The sequence below is a fragment of the Copadichromis virginalis genome, linkage group LG13 (genome assembly GCF_057382275.1).
Source record: "Copadichromis virginalis isolate Kocher_CV1m ecotype Utaka linkage group LG13, C_Virginalis_male_GT1.1, whole genome shotgun sequence".
Lineage (NCBI taxonomy): Eukaryota > Metazoa > Chordata > Actinopteri > Cichliformes > Cichlidae > Copadichromis > Copadichromis virginalis.
In genome coordinates this window covers 29,208,320-29,228,868 of record NC_140630.1, presented here as the reverse complement: position 1 = coordinate 29,228,868, position 20,549 = coordinate 29,208,320, and the positions used below count along the sequence as shown (strand labels likewise).

General features: G+C 43.5%; 2 protein-coding genes across 3 annotated transcripts in view; both read right to left on the bottom strand.

Annotated features, from left to right (window-relative positions):
- Nucleotides 1-8,928: 8,928 nt before the first annotated feature.
- On the bottom strand, nt 8,929-12,227 carry zfp36l2 (ZFP36 like 2 zinc finger CCCH-type). Of its 2 annotated transcripts, none has more exons than XM_085478396.1 (2): nt 11,878-12,227; nt 8,929-11,678 (listed from the first exon to the last, which is right to left on the bottom strand). In XM_085478396.1, the coding sequence occupies exons 1-2, from the start codon at nt 11,965-11,967 to the stop codon at nt 10,467-10,469; spliced, it is 1,302 nt and encodes a 433-aa protein (XP_085334522.1). In that variant the 5' UTR covers nt 11,968-12,227; the 3' UTR covers nt 8,929-10,466. The 2 variants fall into 2 exon arrangements, with proteins under 2 accessions (XP_085334522.1, XP_085334523.1); XM_085478397.1 differs by having other exon boundaries at nt 8,929-11,675; nt 11,878-12,226.
- Nucleotides 12,228-13,581: 1,354 nt separating this feature from the next.
- Nucleotides 13,582-20,549, bottom strand: part of thada (THADA armadillo repeat containing) — a 124,112-nt gene continuing 117,144 nt past the window's right edge. Inside the window, exons 37-38 of the mRNA XM_085478395.1 lie at nt 17,563-17,738; nt 13,582-15,273 (exon numbers count right to left, since the gene is read on the bottom strand). Of these exons, the coding sequence (XP_085334521.1) occupies nt 14,950-15,273; nt 17,563-17,738 (500 nt within the window). The 3' untranslated portion in view covers nt 13,582-14,949. The remainder of the gene's footprint in view (nt 15,274-17,562; nt 17,739-20,549) is intronic.

Sequence of the window (20,549 nt, the reverse complement as noted above, 5' to 3'; positions counted from 1 at the left end):
TGATCAGGACACACGAGCTATTTGTAGGGCAGGGATGTCAAATTCATTTTACATTGTGGGCCACATGCAGCCTACTTTGAACCCACTGTAAAATGCTGAAAGTTCTGTCATTTAATGGTTTATCTGCAGTATAAATGTGTATAGGGGAGGTCTTTTTCACTAGGAAATGCTGTAAAACCCATGAAAATACAGTTTAAAATTCCAGAATTTTTGCCCTCCTTCACTTATTCCAAAGCCATCCAGTGGAGTCTCAGACGGGCCAGCTCGTAGGCCTTATGTTTCACACTCCTGCTGCAGGGCAAGTCCCTCCTATATCCTCAGCTATAAGGTCATAACTATATTATAGTGTTTTTCCAGTCTGTATGATACTTTGTGACACAGTTCAGTATGAATATGGTGCTCATAAAGACTGATAGCGGGCCTTCTGTCTCGCTGCATAACAATCAAAGCCTGGCCGTGACCCTGGGTAATCAGTGAGCGACCGGGCTCATTCACAGCCTCAGCTACGCCATCCCCACACAGCCACTCTCTCAACACAGTTATGCTATTTGTACAGTATAAACATTTTGGATGATTATATGCAATTACCTAGTGCAGCGCGGACATCCACACATGGACTCGCACAAACCTGCACACACGCTGACCTCTGGGATTCTCTTCCATGCTGAAAAGTGTTTCCGGAGAAATAAGGCGGTAATGATAGAATTCAGGGTCACACTCGCTGCCAACATCCTGTCCAAATAAACAGTCCTATTAAATATTTTCGTGTCAGTCTCCCCACTTATTGCCATACTCTACAATCGGAGTCTGCGCTCTCAAAACCACAGCGCTGACCGTGAGGATTCGCTCACGTGTGGCTCTCTATGACACCAGCAGTCAAAGAGAACGACACCCAGAAAGTGTCAGCACGCTAGACGAGGGCGTACCGATCCAACTATCGATAGTATCGATAGCAATGCAAGTATTGCTACTGGATCGACCAAGCGCAACAGGACCGATGCTTTGTTTTTGTCCGCCAAGTTTGGGATTGTAGTCAGCGAAAGGTGTTAAATTAAGTTTTGTTTTAAATTTAGAAATGAAAAAATATACATCAAACATGCAGCATGAAAGCTGTCTAAACATTTTTATGCTGAAGTTCATGTCTGTTGTATTTCTAGCCTACAGCACATCATAGCCAAAGTCCTTTAGATACATATTTTTATTCCAGGTCTCCAAAAAGGTGTGTTTTGTTGTGTTGAATAATAATAATAATGGATACTTTATTGATCCCCATGGGGAAATTACTTGTTTTTTCTCTGCATTTGACCCATTCACTCAGTGAAGCAGTGGGCAGCCCACTAAGCAGGCGCCCGGGGAGCAGTGTGTAGGGACGGTACCTTGCTCAGGGGTACCTCAGGGTAGCCGTTAAGTGGATTCAAACCGCCGACCTTCCGATCATGGGGCGACCACTTTACCTACTGAGCTATCCCTGCCCCCTGCTTTGAAGTTATAAGCTTTATAACTTCAAAGTATCAGTATTGGTATCGGCAATACTGGTCCTGTATTTACTTGGTATTGGATACCAAGCATTCACGTCTTTACCCGGGCCCATCGCGCTGCCTCACAGAGAGCGTGCTCGGAGCCCAGGCACGCTCTGAGCACAGCCCTTTACAGAAGTGGTCAGGAAGTTACACTCTACACACTGCGTTTCTCAAACACATGGGCCTGAGGTTTTCACGCCTGCTCTGGCTCTCTTGTTTTTTTTCACTTTGTGTGGGTTTCGCATCTTCTTTGCGTCAGGTAGAGGGGATATGGCACGTACAGAGCAGAGACAGCCATTGTTGCCCTCAGCTTCCTCTCTTACACATACTGCTGCTCGAATAACACATGCTTTCTTTCAGAGCTGAAAAGGAGAAACCATGAGTAAGAAAACATCCCCCTTAACTTCTGCTTTAACTGATAATTGCTGCTCTAACTATGGCAAACCTTAGTCGGATATTGCAACATAACACAGACTGGTCATACTGCTACTTTATCACCCCGGTTAGCGTAGACAAACCTTAGCAGTGCATAAAGCCACCGTCCCCATAAAAAGTCAGTTCCTTTGTAGGTGATTGCTGGCGGACATCCGCCTGAACACGCGACCCTTATATTTACCACACCATCATATGTCTATAACGGTTCTTCGCTCACCTCATAGTTCATATATTTACCATTGGTTCACTTAACCTTTGCCTTGCCAGAGAGAAACAACGTCATGTAAAAAAGAACGCTTTCACGGGGCCTCTGTGCAGTTCTGTCAAAAACTAAGAAGAACCCAGGATTCAACAGAACTTGAAGTAATCATTTTGTGTTGGACTTCATCAGCTCCTCCCATCAGTGGAAATGTTTTACGAGGTTTCTTAGATCATTCAGATGTAGAGGCATTTGTTTATGCACAGCTCTCTTACGGTCCTGCTACAGCATTTCAGTCAGGTTGAGGTCTAGACTTTGACTGGACTGTTTTAACACTTTGATTTTCATTCTCATGCCACATCTACATTTACAGTGCTGAGCAAAAGTCTTGAGCTACCCCATTCTTATGTTTTGCTAGGAAAAGAGATATAGGTGTAGTAATTTGTTGAGACGTGCAATATTTGGAAATGCAGGATAAACTGCAAAAACAGTTTGTACAATTCTAACGACCACCTCTGTTCTTCAGCACAGCCGGAACTCTCTTAGGCAAGATTTCCTTTAATTTCTTTAAGTCGTCTTCAGAAAAGTTCTCCAGGCTGCTTGAAGGACATTTAACACTCACTCAAAGTGCTTTATACAACATGCCTCATTCATCCAAGAAGTGTTTTATGCCTTAATGCTTTCTATCTAACATTCACAGATATTCACACACTGGTGAATGCAATTAAGTGCAATTTGGGGTTCAGTATCTTGCACAAGGATACTTTAGCATGCCGACTGCAGCAGCCAGGGATCAAACTACCCACCTTCCAGCTAGTAGATGACCTGATCTACCTCCTGATTTACCACTTTTTAAGGGCTACCTGCATTCATTACCAAGATATGCCAAGTTTTATGTCAATTTATGTCTTTCAACTGTGTTATCTCTGGCATCTTTTGTAGATTCTAGACTAAAGAAATGGAAGCAAAGTGTTTAAAGACACAATTTAAACTTAGTTCTTTGCTAAGCTGTTTGTTATGTGGCGACACAGCACTGGTTCATCCCTGAGTTAGGTGATTTTTTTATGTTTAAAGGATTCATAGGTCGGTATTAAGTGGCTAAATAACATTGCTTTGAAAATGGTCCAGTAGAAGGACTGCACAGCATACACTAAACCTTTAGAACGCCTGGAGAACTGTTCCTCAAGGCCATGTAAAAAAAATTGCAACAAACTATGGATCCTTGGAAACAAAATACAAAGAAATGAGGAGTGGCCCATGACTTTTGCAAGGTACTGTGTATATCATTTAAGGTAGGACGTCAGTGCATAAGTCGAGGTATAAACAGGGGTTTTTATGTATACATCCTATAGTGAGGATTTTTGCACTGTAAGTAGTGGGCACTAAGCCATCTGGTATGTTTCCGCTGCAGATTACAGGCCAGCCAAGAATACTCAAGCCTCTGAGAAAAGCAGCCAATGACAGAATTAGAGCCAGACCAGGTTAGCATGTCTGTGGACCTCATTAACCATGCCACAGTGAAACGTCCGCCCACGTGTTCAACCCGGGCTACTTGATTCTTGATATATCTGCACACAGACTGACTTGCCTGAGAAACTGTTCCCCGGGCCCTTTATGGTATTTACACCCTCTGGATTATTTACATTGGGGAAGAAATAAAGAAAACATGTTTTATGAGAATGTTCCAGCCGCAAAGACGTGATGTCAGTGCTGCAGCCTTGTGTACAGGATAAGGCGAGGCGCACAAACACATCTCCCATCTTTCTGTCGTTTGCAGAAAATTCAAAGCGAGGACCGACCGCCTCTCCACGACTTGGCCCAAAATGTGGACTCACAGACGGAGCTCAGAGCCGGAGGCCTGAACGAGAGCCAGGTGCTAGTGTTAGCAGACTGTGGAGAGACCAAGGGAAGTGCCTCATCCGACAAACACACACACAGCGAGAGCACCGACAGAAGCAACGCTTCTTCATTGCTCATATACATACACACTCTCAATGTGGAGCCACAAGCTTTAGCAGTAAACACTCAGGCCTCTCACAGGATGCTCTGTAAATATTTGCAGCTCGGCATGCATTGAAGGGAGAAGGACACGGCAGACCAGGCAGAACATGACTGGCCTCAGCCAACTGCCTGCACCCAACACACTCCAGCACATCCCCAGGCTTGAAATGAACTCGACAAAAAAAAGAAGAAGCCCAAAACATGACCTTATTCAGCATCCGCACGCTACAGCCTACCTTGGTGATGTAAAGTGGGACCTTCTGTCAGTGGGTACAGAAAGGCGAGGGAAATATTTGCTTAAGCGGGTGGATTATTATGCCGCTGACATTATTACAGTGTTTATGCATAAAGTAACATAAAAATCTGCTATAGACACAAGCACACAGGCATTAATTACTAAATAAAGATGCAGAAATTTCCCTCAATTTTCTCCAAGATCCCCATGACTCAGTTCTTACTGGAGCCATCAAAGAATGTGAAAGGAAGGAATGTTTTGGGTTTTTTTACAGAAAAGAAACGTTTTAATGTAGCTGATTCATAAGAAGTGCGACGCTATTTCAGCTTCAGAAGCAGGGCACACCATAAAGTAGTTTGAGAAGCACTGCCTTAAGTCTGATCTCACCTGAAAATGTAATCATTTACATAGACATGTGAGCAGCACTGTGCACCTGCAGGTTGTAACTTTGACGACCTTTACATGCGCTGGAGCTAAAAAGAAAAACAAAGTTATATAACAAGTCGGGGATTCACCATTTAGTCTGGGATTCTGTGTCAAAGTTAGAAAACTTCGTATAACTATTTTTATACAGCGCTGACTACTGATGCTAAAGTGAAATTAGCATCAGTAGCGCTTCAAACTAACTACCGAAAGGACGGTGGCCTTGAGAGGTCAAACGGAGTAAAACTGCAGCAAATACAAAAAAATACAAAAGCAAAAGACACCCCTCGCCCATACAGCCCACACACGTTATTAGGGAGACAATAACGTGATGTTTTAACTACCGCGTGGTCGTGTCCCAGTGTTTTATTCACGGTACCAGCTGACAGAAACATTTGCGGAGGGAGGCCGGGCGGTCAGGTTGTGCCGTAGGTTGTGACTTGTGCGGTAAATCTACGTCGTAACTGAAGATATAACGATTACCTGATGTGCACCTTCCAAGAAACGTAACGTCATTCAACGCAGCAGTTACGACGTAGATTTACTGCTGAAGTATAAATCCTCAGTAAGTGTTCAACATAGCTGCCCAGTAGTGAGACTTGCTTATGGAAGGAGTTTAATCAAACTAAAAGTACAGAAACTCGGTGGGAACACAGTTGCTGCGTGTGCAGCTGAATAAAAGCTGTTAGTTTACACCTTTGTACCATTCGTCCTCTTGAGATTAAAGCACTGAATTAAAACCACAAGCAAAAGTAAACCATGGCTCCCACACCAAACTGCCACTTCAGCACAGTTTAGAATATATAGCAGTTGCCAGCGGCTGTTTTCTTTTAGGAAAGTAAAAAGAAAAAGAAGAGCCCATCTCTTTATTACAAGTCAGTGTACCATCAAAATGATTCTGATGCTGTTATTTGAATGTAAAATAGTTACAGGCCACACAGGACTTCAGATCACTGACAGAATGGATCCCTTGTCTGTCTTGGCGGCCCTCCTGTTGCCTTAAAAAGGACTTGGATATCATCTGCCTTCATGTTACCTCAAGTTATGACCAAATAAACAACTCCAACTTCTGACTGGGCGCTTCTGGAAAGTGTGACAGCTCCCTGATCCTGAGCCACACCGTCAGCTGGGTGGAGCTTCATACCCTGTTGTGACACATGCACACATTGTTTCATTGTGAAACCAGAGTAGGGTCACAAAAAGTTGACAATCGCAGGTAATCGGTACAAAAAGGGGACTTTCGAGGGTTGATTTACACCCGTGTGACTCCGAGGCCCGGAGCTGGGTGGAGGATAGGGTGGTGGAGGGGAAGAGGATCCCTGCTAGAGTGAGAAATGTTTACTTTCACTTTAGTTATAAGTAGCAATTATAGCTCGTTAAATAAAGGAAACATTTTTTCCTTTAATCTTCTACTTTTACAGCTAAATCAACCTGCAGGGAAAATCTGGCCACATGGACGGTTAAGGTCTGATCAGAGTCTAATTAGAGCTTTGTGACATAAAAAATGATCAGAGCCTCTGCTTTCTGCTTTCTGTTTGGCAAGCTTCCACCCATCTGGCACCCATATATTCTACGACAAAAGTCTAAAAAGTTATACGCCATTACTGCTTGACCCCAGGTCTGGGCTTAGCATGCCAAAACAATACCAGGACGAGCGTACGGCTTCCCAGAGCGGCAGCGCGGAACACAAATAGCAACTTCTAGAAGCCACCGAGCCGCCTGTGTAGGGGAGAAGGGAAGCTGAAGGAGGAGGAAAAACAGCAGGACGAAGAAGAGGTGGAAATGGGTAGTGGCCAGGAAGCTGGACTCTTCCTGCCCTAATCACAAGTCAGAGAGTGTTTCCTTTCATTGTACAAGCTCCAGAACCCATTAGCTAGGCCGACCCCTACACACAAACACACTCTTACATACATACACATTCTTCATAGGAAAAGTTCATCTTACTCAGACATAACATATATGAACGGGAGTACATTCCCTCAATCTCTATATGTAGGTTTGTTGAGTGAAACTCAGCCACACAAACACACTCTGAGTCACAGGTACGCGATCCTACTTGGCAGGGCCGCAGCACATTGTGCAGCCCTTTGGCTCTGCTCTGATAAACACTTCATTATGAAATCCTGAGGACACAGTAAATATTTGCAGAGGCCCTTATCAGCCTGCCTTATCTTGGCGTGAACTCCAGGCACCGCATGACTCCCGGGCCCTGTATTTTCTTACTGCCTAAGAGCAATGCCACAGAGAGCTGCTCTTCTTTGAAAGCCTCCTAGAAACCCGTGCACCACGACAGCAGAGGCCAGCGCACGCCGGGGCTTTCGCCTCCGTCTAGACGTGAGCGAACGTGGCACTCTGATGAGAAGCCGGCGAGCCTGGATCAGTTTCTGAAGCTGGTGAATTGCAAAAGTTTACTAGCTCAGGTCACTGATAGAAGAAACACGTTTACAACTGCAAAGTTAATCAGTTATGGGCCGATGGCTGCTGCTGATACAATAATCTGTGACCTGAGAGCACGCCGATGTCACTCATACAGTTAAAGGGTAGCTATAGTGCTCATTTCAAACTCCATAGCTTGATTAATGGGCTATAATAGAGTTCTTAATGATCATACATTGGGCCTTAGTGTGTGTGTGTGTGTGTGTGGCAGAAAACGAGGAAAAGAATAAAAAGTCTCTGGAAAGTGCAACACAAGCACATTTATTTTTTTATTGAAGCAAGCCATGACTCGGGTAAAATCCTAGAGAACACTAAGGGTTAATGATTCACTCGTCATCCTCGCTGCTGCGCTCGCACTTGAGCATTTTCATTCCCCACAAAAAGATTTCCTCTCTAAACTTCTCACATGGTTTTGTTTAAATAACTGCCCGAGGCTCTAAAAAACAAAAACTACGATTAAGATCCGCTCAACAAAGAAAAAAAACAACAACACAAACTTGTTGATTCGTCTTCTTCCTCTGCATTTTTTTAATCAGAATTACGAGCCCCAAGATTTAACTTGTGACTCTGGACTACACTCCCAGAACTAAATATCAGACCAGTACTTTTATTTTTGATGTCTTAAAGGAGACCTATTCTGTAATCGCTGTAAATCAGCTCAGTTTTTACAGTGCTGGTCAAACCTTTTGTATGTGAAGGGCAGCCAATCAGGATAAAGCTGGCTTAAAGAACTGGGGGAAACAGCTCGTTGGCAGATAGTCGGCGATTAGAGCCTCGGCCCAAAGCCAGTATGAAGCAAGAAAGCTAGTCCCAGATTAAAAACAAGGAGCTGGAAGTGAGCAGGATATCGTGCTTTAACTTTGTGTGGCACTTCTTCTGCAGTCTGAGGGTTGAGAGTGCCAGTCTATATCACGTATATCGACATAATAAAGATTGAAATCGTATCCTCCCACGGCCCAGTGCCTCTTAAGTTTTTCATTTTGAAAATTCATTACGCAACACCATCTCCAGTTTGTTCTGTACCCCTTTTCCATGTTTGCAGTGAACTTTCACAACCGTTGCAGAGAGCATTTACACATCCGGAGAAAGGGGGGGGCATCTCAGCAGCACTGGGGTAAAACTAGCTGGTCAGCGCTTTGACCGTGTGTGACATCATCATACATTTACAAGAAGTCAGAGTCTGAAACTTTTTCAAAAGATGTTTTTTTTTTTTTTTATTGGGAGAACTACAAAAAAATGTACAGTACAAAGTTAACAGTCTCACACTCAATTTGTAGTGAACTGACCCCCCCCCCCAAAGAAAAGAACACAACTCTCGGTTGTCTTTTTGTCCGTCTTTTTTTTTCTCCATTTTTTTTTTCTGTGTGTTACATTCAAAAAGCTTTACTTCTGATAAAGTAGTCAAAAGTACATAGTGCGCATCCCCCTGTACCTACTATGTACAATCCAAATGTGTCCATCCAACTTCCCTCTCCAGCAAACTCAACACTAGATTTCAATATTTTAAAAAAACCAAACAAAAACGAGGAATGGGGACTTTGAGAAAGTTTACAGTTGTGTTTTTTTTTTTCTCCTTTCTTTTTTTCCTGTCAGAGTGTCTGGAGTGGTAACAACCTCTAGAAAAAACAAAAATCCAACACTACATTCAGTTCCATCTGGATTTATAAAAAGATGCAATGTAGGAAAAATACTTTATTTGGTTAATTTTAAGGCATGTCAAGATTATGAACCCCATAGGCACTACACAATAATACTGGGGCACAAGGGATTGCTACATTCTTTAGCACGTGGCTGGAATCACAGTGTGACCTCGTGCAAACAGAAAATGAAAAAGGAAAAAAAAAAAAATATATACTTTTTGGTTAATTTATTGACTCGGATTCTTTGTCACTGAAGTCTGATCTAGATCAACGAAAAGAGGAACGAAGGTTTGGACGGTCTATGACAAACCATTGTTTATACATTCTACAGACACATCTAAATAAGGATCCTCAAAAAAGAAATTAAAAAAAAAAAAAGAAAGCCTTCTACAGCTCTGACACACAACCTCAGGAGCAAACAGCAATCACGCAAACTTTTAATAAACGTAAACAAGGAAACAAAATTAATGAAATAAATATCACATACGTTCTCTTAAATTAAGATTTTTTTTTTTTACTCATTTACAATAAAAATAACCAAGTGAAGTTACAAAAAAGGAGAAAAAACAATATATATATTACTGTGAAAAGAACATACACTCCACTTTATGCAGATTAATAATGGCGATCATAATTTAAACATAAAAGAATATAGATCTATTGCTTCATCATACTTGATAAATACAGTATGGACACAAATTACCAATGTAGCCTATACTTTTTTTCACAAGATAATAAATAAGTTAAATAGTCCATAGCCAGTTATGCACCGCTATGTAAATCACTCAAAAAAAGAAGAGAAAAAAAAAGAAACAGCTAAAAAAATATATATTCAACCATCAGCAGTGATTTCCCCAAACAAGCCCAACTCAAGAGTGCTTTTTAACCAAGCAACAAACTACACTAACCAAACGAACCACTGGGTGGCGCTGGGTGAGAGACAGATCTGGAATGGAAGTTGAAGCTTTCAGAGAGGAAAGAAGAAGAGGATGAAAAAAAAAATGTTACTTTAAGTCAAGGCATTTTCTTGGCAGGATGGGAGGAAATCTGAAACCGCTTACAGTCTCTTCTTCTTGTCAAGTCATGTTACACACACACACGCACGCGCACACACACACACACACACTTAATCCCAGGAAAAGTGTGGCTTGCCTGATAGAGCAACAATAAGGGAGAAGAGGGCTGCCATGAGCCCTTGGGCAAGGCACTGATGGAATGCCTTCTGTTTGCTATCTAAGTTTTATTACAGCTATATTACATATAAAGAAAAAAAATACTAGACTAATGCCAGGTCAAGGACACTTTAAACTGAAGCTTTATTGATCTCTGCGGGTGAGACTCTCCTCTTGCCCCCCTCCAGCGAGGTCGGAGCAGGGTCAGCACCTTTAGAGCTGGTAGAGATTTTAAAAGTCTTGCACGAAGGCACTTCAGCAGGGATGGATGCTGCTGAAATGAGGGCAGTGGGGTGGGATCCTCTGCTTTGAAGGACAGTCTCTCACTCACTGACAACCCACCTCCCCTGACTCGTCCATCATAATCCATATGAAAAAAAAAATAAAGAAAAAAGAAAAGTGTGATTAGTCATCTGAAATCGACAGCCTGCTGAAGATTGGCAAACGTCTTCCAGCGTCCAGACTCGGGGACTCGGAGCCGCTGAGGCTCCCGGAAGAGCTGAGGGACCCGCTCGCATAGCTCTCCCGGTCAGAGAGCGAGTCTGGCGGGCTAGGAGGAGGATCGAACACCGGCGACTCGTTGAGGCGGCGCAACGCCTGCAAGTGGCTCATGTTGTAGGTCGGCGGGGAAGGTGGGCACACGCTGCTCTGCACGTTCCCGTAGTAGGCACCGGCGGAGTGGTTGTTGGCGTAGCTGCTGCTGGTGTGCACAGTCAGCGGGGCCAGTAAGGCTTTTAGGTCCTGTCCGGGGAAAGAGAAGGCACTGTTGATGCACGGCACGGAGTTCGGAGACAGAACGTCGTCGTTGTAGTAGCTGTGGGCGGAGGTGCAGGAGGAGGCTGAGGTGGGAGGCGGAGGGGTCCGGGACGTCGGGCTGTCGAGCAAGGGAGACTCCAGTCCGTGGTGGGTGGAGAAGCCGGAGAAGCTGAGACTGTGGTGAAGCTTTGGTCTGTCCCTCTGGGTGTAGCCGAGCTGCTGCTGCGGCGGCAGGACCTCTCTCTGGCCGTAGCCGCAGAGCTCGCGAGCCGATCTGGGCTCCACCGTCTGCACGTTAGCGTTGGCGGGCGGAGCGGGCCGGCGCTCGTCGGCGTTGTGGATAAAGTGACAGCGGGGACCGTACGGGCAGAAGCCGATGGTGTGGAAGGTGCGGCACGGCTCAGTTTTGTATTTAGGGTGGCGGGACAAGCTCCTCAGCTCGTGGTAGCCGTGAGCGAACTGACATTTTTCGCCGTACTTGCAGGAGCCGTTCTCCTCGAAGGGCCGACACAGCTCGGTCTTGTAGCGGGTGGAGTTGATCTGTGAGCCGGGCTTCTGCTGCAGCACGCCGCGCTCTCCGTTCTCGCTGTAAGCGCGGTCGCGAAACTTGTTCTCCTTGTTAATGAGGACCGTGGCGCTGCTGTTGCTGCTCGGCGTGTTCTCCTTGAGGCTGTCGTAGGTGCCCATGGAGAACTTGTTGCCGTTGTTCATCGCCTCCACGTTGCTGGTCGAGTTTCTGCGGTAAAATCCCGGCGTGAAGGCGCCGCCGGAGCCGGGAGCGCCAACCGGAGCTCCCACCGCCTTCTTGTCCAGCATGCTGTTGATGTGGAGGGCGTTCATGTTCATGCTTTTATCTTGCTGCTGGGAAGAAATGACACCAAGTTAGCGTCTCAGACAGTTAACTGCGTTACTGTTTTGAGCACATGGCATAAAGACTGCGCCTGCAGTATTTACAACTTGTTGCAGTCGAACACATGCAAACTGTGCACAAGTTAGTACGCCACTTCAAGCACAAAACTCATTCAGAACAAGAAAAGACTCTCAAAGCGTCAGACTTTACCTTATAAAGCATGTCCATGTCGTAGAAAGCTGACAAGACGGTCGCTGACATCTCTTTTGCCCAAACTTGCTGCCGCACTGACTCTTTCATGGAGGACCGAGCAGGATCCTTGAATGCGACGAGCAGTAGTTTGTGCCACGACTGGTTTTTGGTTGTGGAAAAAAAAATAAAACTTTTGAAAAGTTGCTTAAAAAGCTTCTGTGCAGGTTTAAGTCCGTGAAAGAAACAGGAGGGAGGGAAAGAGGGGGGTTAGGTTTGTGTTGTTGAGTTGTAGGTGGTTTTATTTCCTCCCCTTAAGAAGCGCTGAGCCAGAGTGCTTTGCTGGGAGCTCTAAGCCTTCGTATAAATGTTGCGTGGCCGGGGAGGGGCGAGCTCAAGTCGGCGCAAACTTTTTTCGAGGAGCCGCCTCCTCCCCGAGGAAAAAAAAAACTTCCATTCACCGGTTGGCCGTCTATTCTTTAACACCACGCCTTGAAAATGAAATACAACTCCAGCCCAACCCCCCTACAACCACCACCCTCTCACGCCCCCGAAACTTTTTTTTTATTTTTTTATTTAAATTTTTTTTAAATCACACAATTTTGTGGAAGCTGGTTTTGCTTTTTGGGCTCGTTGAGAAAGAATGTGGTACTCTACTATGAATGCGTGCCAGCCTGCAGCGCATTAGCGAAGCTCGCTGTCGTAAATAGAGGGAGGTTTTAAGGCTCCTGAAGTCCTGGGATTTGAACCGACAGTCTTCTTTTCTTGTGCACTTAGAAGCTGACACATGTATTTGTAATGGAAGGAAATTCAGCCTCTCCCTGCTTCTCTGCCTGTGGATGGGGTGAGACCACAAGTATGAGCGCAGAAAAGACCAGTCAGAGTGCAGCACAATTTTTAGACTCCACTGGTTGCATAATCCACAGTATCCACTCTACACACACACACACACACACAGGTTCTATATGCCACCATGATCCACTTTAATCTTGTCACGACTAAACTTTTTTAAAAGTGTTGGCTTTCACCTTTGAAGCCGTCACTCCTAAAGCACAACGTGCAGAGTCATTACTGCAGTAAATAGATTTGTTTTGGTTCAGTCTTTTTAAAGCACTCCTCTAAGTTCCTCTAAAACTTGTTTTTCACCATCCTCCAACCTCAAGAAGGCCCAGACTGTGCAGGAATGTGGTTTTTGTGTGGAGCGACAGAGCAACACTGCCCCCTAGAGAGCAGCAGGGGGATCGGCGAAGGGGGAGGAGGACTGAGGCGCCACCTGCTGACCAGAGCTGGATAAGATTTTAGAGGTCCACCCAGGACAGTTAAACTGGAGCACTATCATACTTTTAACTGATTATTTTTTTTAAATAAAAGCACAGCAATTCGTATTTCTGCACAAAGAGGTGAAAGTAAAGCTCCTGAGACGCAAAAAAAAAAAATCTTTTTTAACATGTTTTTGTCATTTTAACAAAACCTCCCTGCCTAACAATAAAAAGTCCCTTGGTTGTAAAGTCAAAGAGTGCAGTGCGGTTGCAATAAGTCCCCCCATCCTTGCAAGGATGGCAAAATGTTCACATGAAAATGTCAAACTCCTCAAGTCTGCTCTCTGGAGTTATGACAAGATTTTTAAAAAAAACCACAGTGGAAAGATTGCAGAGTTGGCAGCAGAGCACGGGAGCTCTATATCAGGCCTCCGAAATGCAGATATTTCAGGCAGGAGGGTATTTAAAAAAAAAAAGAAGGAAAAAAGCAACACATATCACCAGAAATGACTGGTTTCTGCAACACTGGTTTTCCATATATTATTATAATTGGAAGAGTGATTCTAAAAGTTTTCCTTCTGTGACATGATTCAGTGTACTGTTAAGGGCTGAATGGTTTGGTTAGAGATGGAAGAAGGGCAAAAAAAAAAAAAAAAAGGGAAAATAGCAACAAGCGAAAAACAAGTGACATAAGAGCTTGGAATCTACTACTACCAACCCTAAAATTAGGCTGAGGGCTGCCCCAGGACTATTTGCAAAGTTGTGATAAATAGTTTAATGTGAAGGACAGACACAGCGAGGCTCCTGAGAAATCCCTCGAACACATCCTCGTCCCGCAGAAACCGCTCTCCCTTTGCACGGCTCTGTTTTTATTGGGGGATGTCGAGGCGCTCCAAAACATTACGTCAGTTTTACTGTAACTGGGAACATGGCTACCAGGGAGAGAGGGAGAGAGAAGGGTCCAGCTGAATGAGGGGGCAGCATGGATCCACACACTCAGGGAGGACAGTAGCGTATTGTGCCTGCCTCCTAATTACATAACCGGGAAAACTAGAGGGAAGAATAAAAACGCAGTCCAATGGGAAGAGTCCTGCAGTAAATTAAATATCACAGGAAAATAACACCTCGTATAAACACACAGGAGTCAAAAGCGTACGCTGAAATACAACTCTGGTGACGTGTCAGCGCCGACACAATCGCCGCACTCAAGCCCGAAAAGCTTCAAGGCGCCCGAGTTGTTTTGTTCCGAATTAAAATTCCCTGGTGGACATGGAGAGCGCGGGACGCACTGCGAGCTCAATGCTGACACTGTTGGAAGTTTGTCGTGTGACACATTCCCGCTGATAAGAGAACAGTGCGCCGAGTGTTGTTTTCGCACAAGCCCGGCTTGAATTATTGTTATGGCTCCACAATTGCCAGAAATCTGCACACATGTTCACAAAGTGTTGTTATTATCATCTGCAGCCTCTTTAAAACCATCGTAGCATTTAGAAACAAACAAAGGAAAAAAAAAACAGGACATTATGTTGTATTTTTTCCATTTTAGCAGTTGGGAACATTGGATTTAAAAAGTACACTAATAACGGAACAGTAATCATGCACTTATGACGCTTCTGGCAGTCAATGAGAGCAACATTTGTAAGACATGAAGTAAAAAACAAAAAACATCAGAGTTCCTTCATTCCCTCCACTTGATCATTAAAAGACTTCACCACAAAACCAGCCTGTGGTCTCCTGTGTCGGGCCATTAAAATCCATTTATGTGATAACTGAAATATTTGGAAGTCTTTTCCCATCGAAAATAAACAACTGGTGCAACTAAAACCGATCTCTTCTAGCTTCTCTGTCTCAGCCTGTCCAGCAACTCTAGAGCCAGAGCGGCCCTCTGCTGACGCAGCATCAGCCGGGCGTGCTCGATGGTGCAGCAGAACTGAGGCAGAGCTGGGAGGGAGTCCAGGGCCTGCTGGGAGCTGAGGGCCTTGCTTTGGGCCAGAGTGTGGATTTGGTTAACCTGGTCCAGCCCAGCAGATCCCGGTTCCTGAGTGTCCTTGAAGGTTAGGATGAGGGAGCCAAGGTGTCTGTGAAGCAGCTTCACCCACTGGATGGGCTCAGCCCATAGGTTTAGATCCCCTTTCTCGAACAGGAAGTCGTCATCGTCCTGGTCAAAAGCAAAATGGAAGTCACTTTACTGGAAGGGAATTTAAAGAGTTTGCTTTCCCCCCTCCCACACCTAGAGCTGGTTGTGTAATACCGATCCAGTTTCCACCAAATCATCAATGAAGAATCTCAATCTATAGCTGCTAAATGTTCCATCACCTTCACTAAATTCACAAAAATCACAACATCTATACTCACATATATGTATTTGTTTTTACTAAAAACAGTTCTGTGTTGTAAGTAAGCCTGTATCCACACAACTCTAGGCTTTTAAGAGCCCTAAAACAGAGACTTTTGTAAATGTTGTTGTACTTTAAAAGCTAGATTTTTGCTGACTTGTCACAATAACTCAAGATATGCTTTCTGCTGCCAGGAGAGACTAACTCTGAAGCTTTACTTTGAGAAAACAATCCCAGGCCTAAAACACTTGATAATAAATCTCCGTGGTTTAGTCACTATCATAAACTGTATATAGAAGACGGACACAGCTTCCAGGCCTGAAAAATGAAGTGCCCATCTGGAAGTGCTTCAGGCTCCTTAGGTTTCCAAAGTAAGTCAGATTATACTGCAAATCATTGTAAAACAAACCTAATACTCGCCTGGTCTATGACCTCTCTTAAACATTTTCCTTATGAGTTTGTGGCCTCAAATGCTAGTTTTTGAAACTATTCATCCAGTTAGTTTCAAGAATCCTGTTCTTGTTGCCAGGCAATCAGTAAAAATCAGAATCAGAATCCTTTATTGATCCCTAAAGGAAATTATGTTGGTTACGGTGCTCCAGTACAAACAGTAACAAAAACAGACAGTACAAGAAGTAAGAAATAGCACAATATATATATATATATATATATATATATATATATATATATATATATATATATATACACACATATATATATACGTATATACGTATACGCTAATGTGTTAGCGCAGTTAGCTCGTTAGCGCCGTGCTGCCCCACGCATGGGCAATCCGCACTAACTCGCTAACGGAGATTTGCCGCGTTAATGCGGTTATGGCGTTAATGCCATTTTAACGAGATTAATGCTGAAAGCACTAGTTTCTTTTAGTCTTATGAAACAAACAGATTCCATTTGTTTTGCGTAGCTATTTAAGTGTCTATTTAAGTGACTGTTGTTGTGACTTGGCGATACTGCTTGGATCACCTGGTTGTTGTGTTTGTGGGGTTCCAAACAGATGTGTTGCCAACAGACTGCCCCTCTGCTCGACAAACCATGCAACGTCAAAACTCCGTAATTAGCATTTCTAATTCCATTTAATGGCCATTATGAATGCAGATGCCAAAATACTAGCAAGTAGCTAACAGATCGCTAATACGTCAATTGTGCTCTTTTAAGGTCACTCCAGGGCTCGTTGTGGTCCCAGCTGGAGTCAAATAAACGATATGATACAAATAAAGGATACCTTTTACGGTGGGCCTTTATTCAAGCTGACAAGTTGCTGCGATATGGTATCTACCTTGGTTTCTCACTCACATTCCACCCCCAGATTCTCATATCTGGTTTCAAAACATCGAGATGGCCACAGTTAAAACACTCAGTTTGAGGCTTCGGGAGAAGAGTTCATGAACTAACTGGTGGTGGCCCAGTCCATCTTTTATATACAGACTATGGTTGGTGGCCCAGTCCATCTTTTATATACAGTCTATGGTTAGTACGAGTCACAGCGTTCACATTAAACAGATTTATATGACTCCGTACCAAAAACTGGCAGCTCTAAGAACACAATACTTTGGTTGATTAGATAAACACAACCCAAAGCTCAAAAATACACGAGCAACTAAACAGATGGCTAAACCAAATGTGGGTACAGAGCAGAAACCTTGGTTACTTAAAGAACTCAAATATATTGACTTCTTGTGAGAGCAGAACATGACAGCAAGAGCAAATTGTTCCTGATATTTCACACTTCACAGACACCACATTAACATGAATCAAACTGTGACTTCGTGTCAGTGTGTTAATATAGAACCTAATATATCCACTACATAGCAGTGTCAGCAATTTCTTTCACCCTAACACTTCACAAACAATCCTTGTGCAGCCATAGAAAGTGCAACCTTGAGACGCATCCGTTTACCTAATGAAAATCATTGCTAGCATATGTAGTCTACTGTCTAGCAAACACTTCCCACTGTTTTTTCGAACTGGTCGTGATGTTCTTTTACCACAGTGTTACAGTTCAAGTTGTCCATATGCATCTGCACTCAGGTCACAATGACAAATAAATGAAAATCATGTAAAATAAGAGTTGAGTGAACGACACTCACCAGACTAGAAGCTTCATTTACAGCTGCATCCTGGCTGTGCTCATCCTCCCCCAGCAGCCACTCTGTCAGAGCAAGGATGCCGGCTTGTACCTCCCCCCACATCTCGAACAGCCGACACAGGAGCCCGACGCCTGAATCCAGGGCCGCAGGCGGACACGTGAACACACCTGCCATGTTTGAGCACAGAAGAGAACAAACATTTAAAATCTATGCACACACTGTTTTACATATAAAACACATTTTATACAATCAAGCTCAAAAGGAGGCACAAGGTTACAGTTGGAAACAGGGAGGGATTTTACAAACTGAAATGGTAAGCAAGATGTGTGTGGTGCCAACAAGAAACTTTAAAACTAATGATTTACTACAAATGACATTGAAACATTCAAATGTAAATAATCTCTAAGCTAATAAACACTTTGATAATGTAGAACTTGGATGTAAAAATCACCTGCAAGGCTATAATACACACCTTTGTGCAAAAGTATATATTTTGTTATCAAACGAGGAAATAGATACAGAAACATCGAAGCATGTGCAGACATACATGGATATATATTATAGTTACAATGACCTTCAAAGTCGATATCTGGTATGAACACCTTTATTTTCCAACATAGTCTGAACTCTCTTGTAGGGCCGTGGTTTAATTCATTTGTTAAACACTTTTTAGACTAAACGTGTCATCGTATTAGAAAACTAACACTCTTTTTTGCCAATCAGCTAATTTAGCTACACAAGAAAGGTGATAATACTCTCAGTAGGAAAGAATTTAATGTTACTTTTATTACAGAGTAGCGTCAGGGTCACTGGCAGATGTGTTATGCTAATGGCATTAAAACAGACGGTGCATGTCCTCAGACGACCTCTTTTTAAATACTATATTAGCAGGCCAACGTTTTTTTGTCAGAATGCTACTTAAAGTTACTCAACACTTATATATGACAGCTGCTACATTTAAATATTTCATAATACCTAGTTTGTCTGTAAGAATTTACTATTTGCATTTAGGGCACATGGTTAATTATGCTAATGCTACGCTACTGAGGAGCTGGTGCATGTCTTTTAATTAAACATATCAAATCTAAACAGGTTATATCAGCAATCATGTTAGATTATGTTTATGTGCCCATGAGCTAAATTAGCTACACACCGTCTATGCACAGTTATTAAACATAAATTAGTGCTAAATATTTTATTACAAATTTACAAAATGTTGAACTAACCAGCTGGTACAAGTTGCTGTACTACCACATTTCAATCTGAATTCTTGTAACATGTGACAATCACTAATTGTAAATATATAAAAGTATTTATTGATGCATAATGTTCCGACTAGACATTTAAAGCTAATTCTTCTGTGTTACCAGTGACTCATGTTAATTGGCTGAAAAATGAGACGTGTTCTGCGGACGCTTTGAGTACCTCAACTGAAATCTTAGTCAAGTCGGTGCGTTTTAGCAGATGTATTAAAACTCCTGACAGGGAAAAGAGAAACCTGGTGTTCCCTATCAGGATAAGGGTTAAAAAAAAATATGGTGGACACACCTAGATTACTACAAGGAAAGCATGAGCCACATACGGATTATAGTATGTTTCTACGACACAGCAGCCCACAGACTGAGCCCATCGAGTGTCATGAAAGGAAAAACCATTACATGTAGTGGTGTGTCACTGAATCCAAAATAATTGAAACTTGAGCTGAAATTTTAAAAAAAAGACTATTTGTAAAATTCAGGCGTTCTACAAGGAAAAATGTGCACACGCATCTCGGCGTTATTCCAAATATGGTGGACGAGAATGACGCCAGGCAGGTTTTGGGCTTCATGACCACTTCATGAAATCATGTTTCCCACCTTGACCGGATTTCCCCCAGTGACCTCCTTGTGGGTTTGTAGCTGCTGGTGTTTGTGAAGTTGCGATGTTTCAATGACACTGTGTTCCAGACTGAGTGTGTGTGTGTGTCCTCTCTGGGTTTGGATGTACTTCTGGGAAACAAAACTATAACTCATACAACCAACCGCCATCAGGGTGTGTATGAGTAGATTCAAAAATATACTTGCACCAATCTGTGCACGCGCTCACACTTGAATTGCAGCACTGCTCCTAACACTCTTGCATGTTAAATTAAAGGACGGTCTCTGTGTGTAAGATGTGCAAATGCAATGTTCGTGTCTTGTTTTAGCAAAAAATGTATTTCTGGCTATTTGTAAGTCCTCGACAAATGGGCCATAACGCACACGTACCCACAGGCCGGCCTGTGATGAGGCCGCAGTGCTGCAAGACTTTAGAGGAAGTGGAAGTGCAAGGACACACACTTCAGAGGGAAAACATAACACATAACTTCATTTAACGGCTGCAGTTGTCCGTGCTGCAACTATCTGACGTGGCGGTTGAGTGTATTGTTCTCCCACCTTGACCATCCTCGCCGCAGCTGACACCAAGATAACACAGAGACTTCAAAAGGCTTTGAGAGCCACTAGCCAAAACATTACCACCAAGGAAAGAGAAGAGGAAAGGAAAGGAGGGAGGGAGGAGGTATACGGACCCCTATGAGCACACATACAGTTTAAAACACACATGCAGGGTTGGGAACCCAGATTGTTTTTCATCTTCTGAGAGGAGGCGTAAAATCGCAGCAGAGCCCGGAGTCTGAGCGTGGAGGGAAACCCACTCTGTGAACATTAGAGCCTGCTGATTGTAGTGTATTAGAGGAGATTTAAGAGTTTAAGAGCATGAGTGACAAATTCCTTTCTTTACCAAGAAGCCGCCTCTCTCTGGGACAGCCCTGCCTCTGAAGTCAAGTCCCTTACAGCCCTCCCCCGGCATTAAGGGGACATAATAGGAAATTTTAGCTGCCGTTCAATTTATCTGCTTCTCTACGGCGGTTTCACACGTCGCTTAACCCGATTTCCCTCTCAAGCTTTTTTGGCGCAAAAATGCCCCTCTTTCTCAAGGGGATTGTCTTTCATTGCCATTACTGCCCA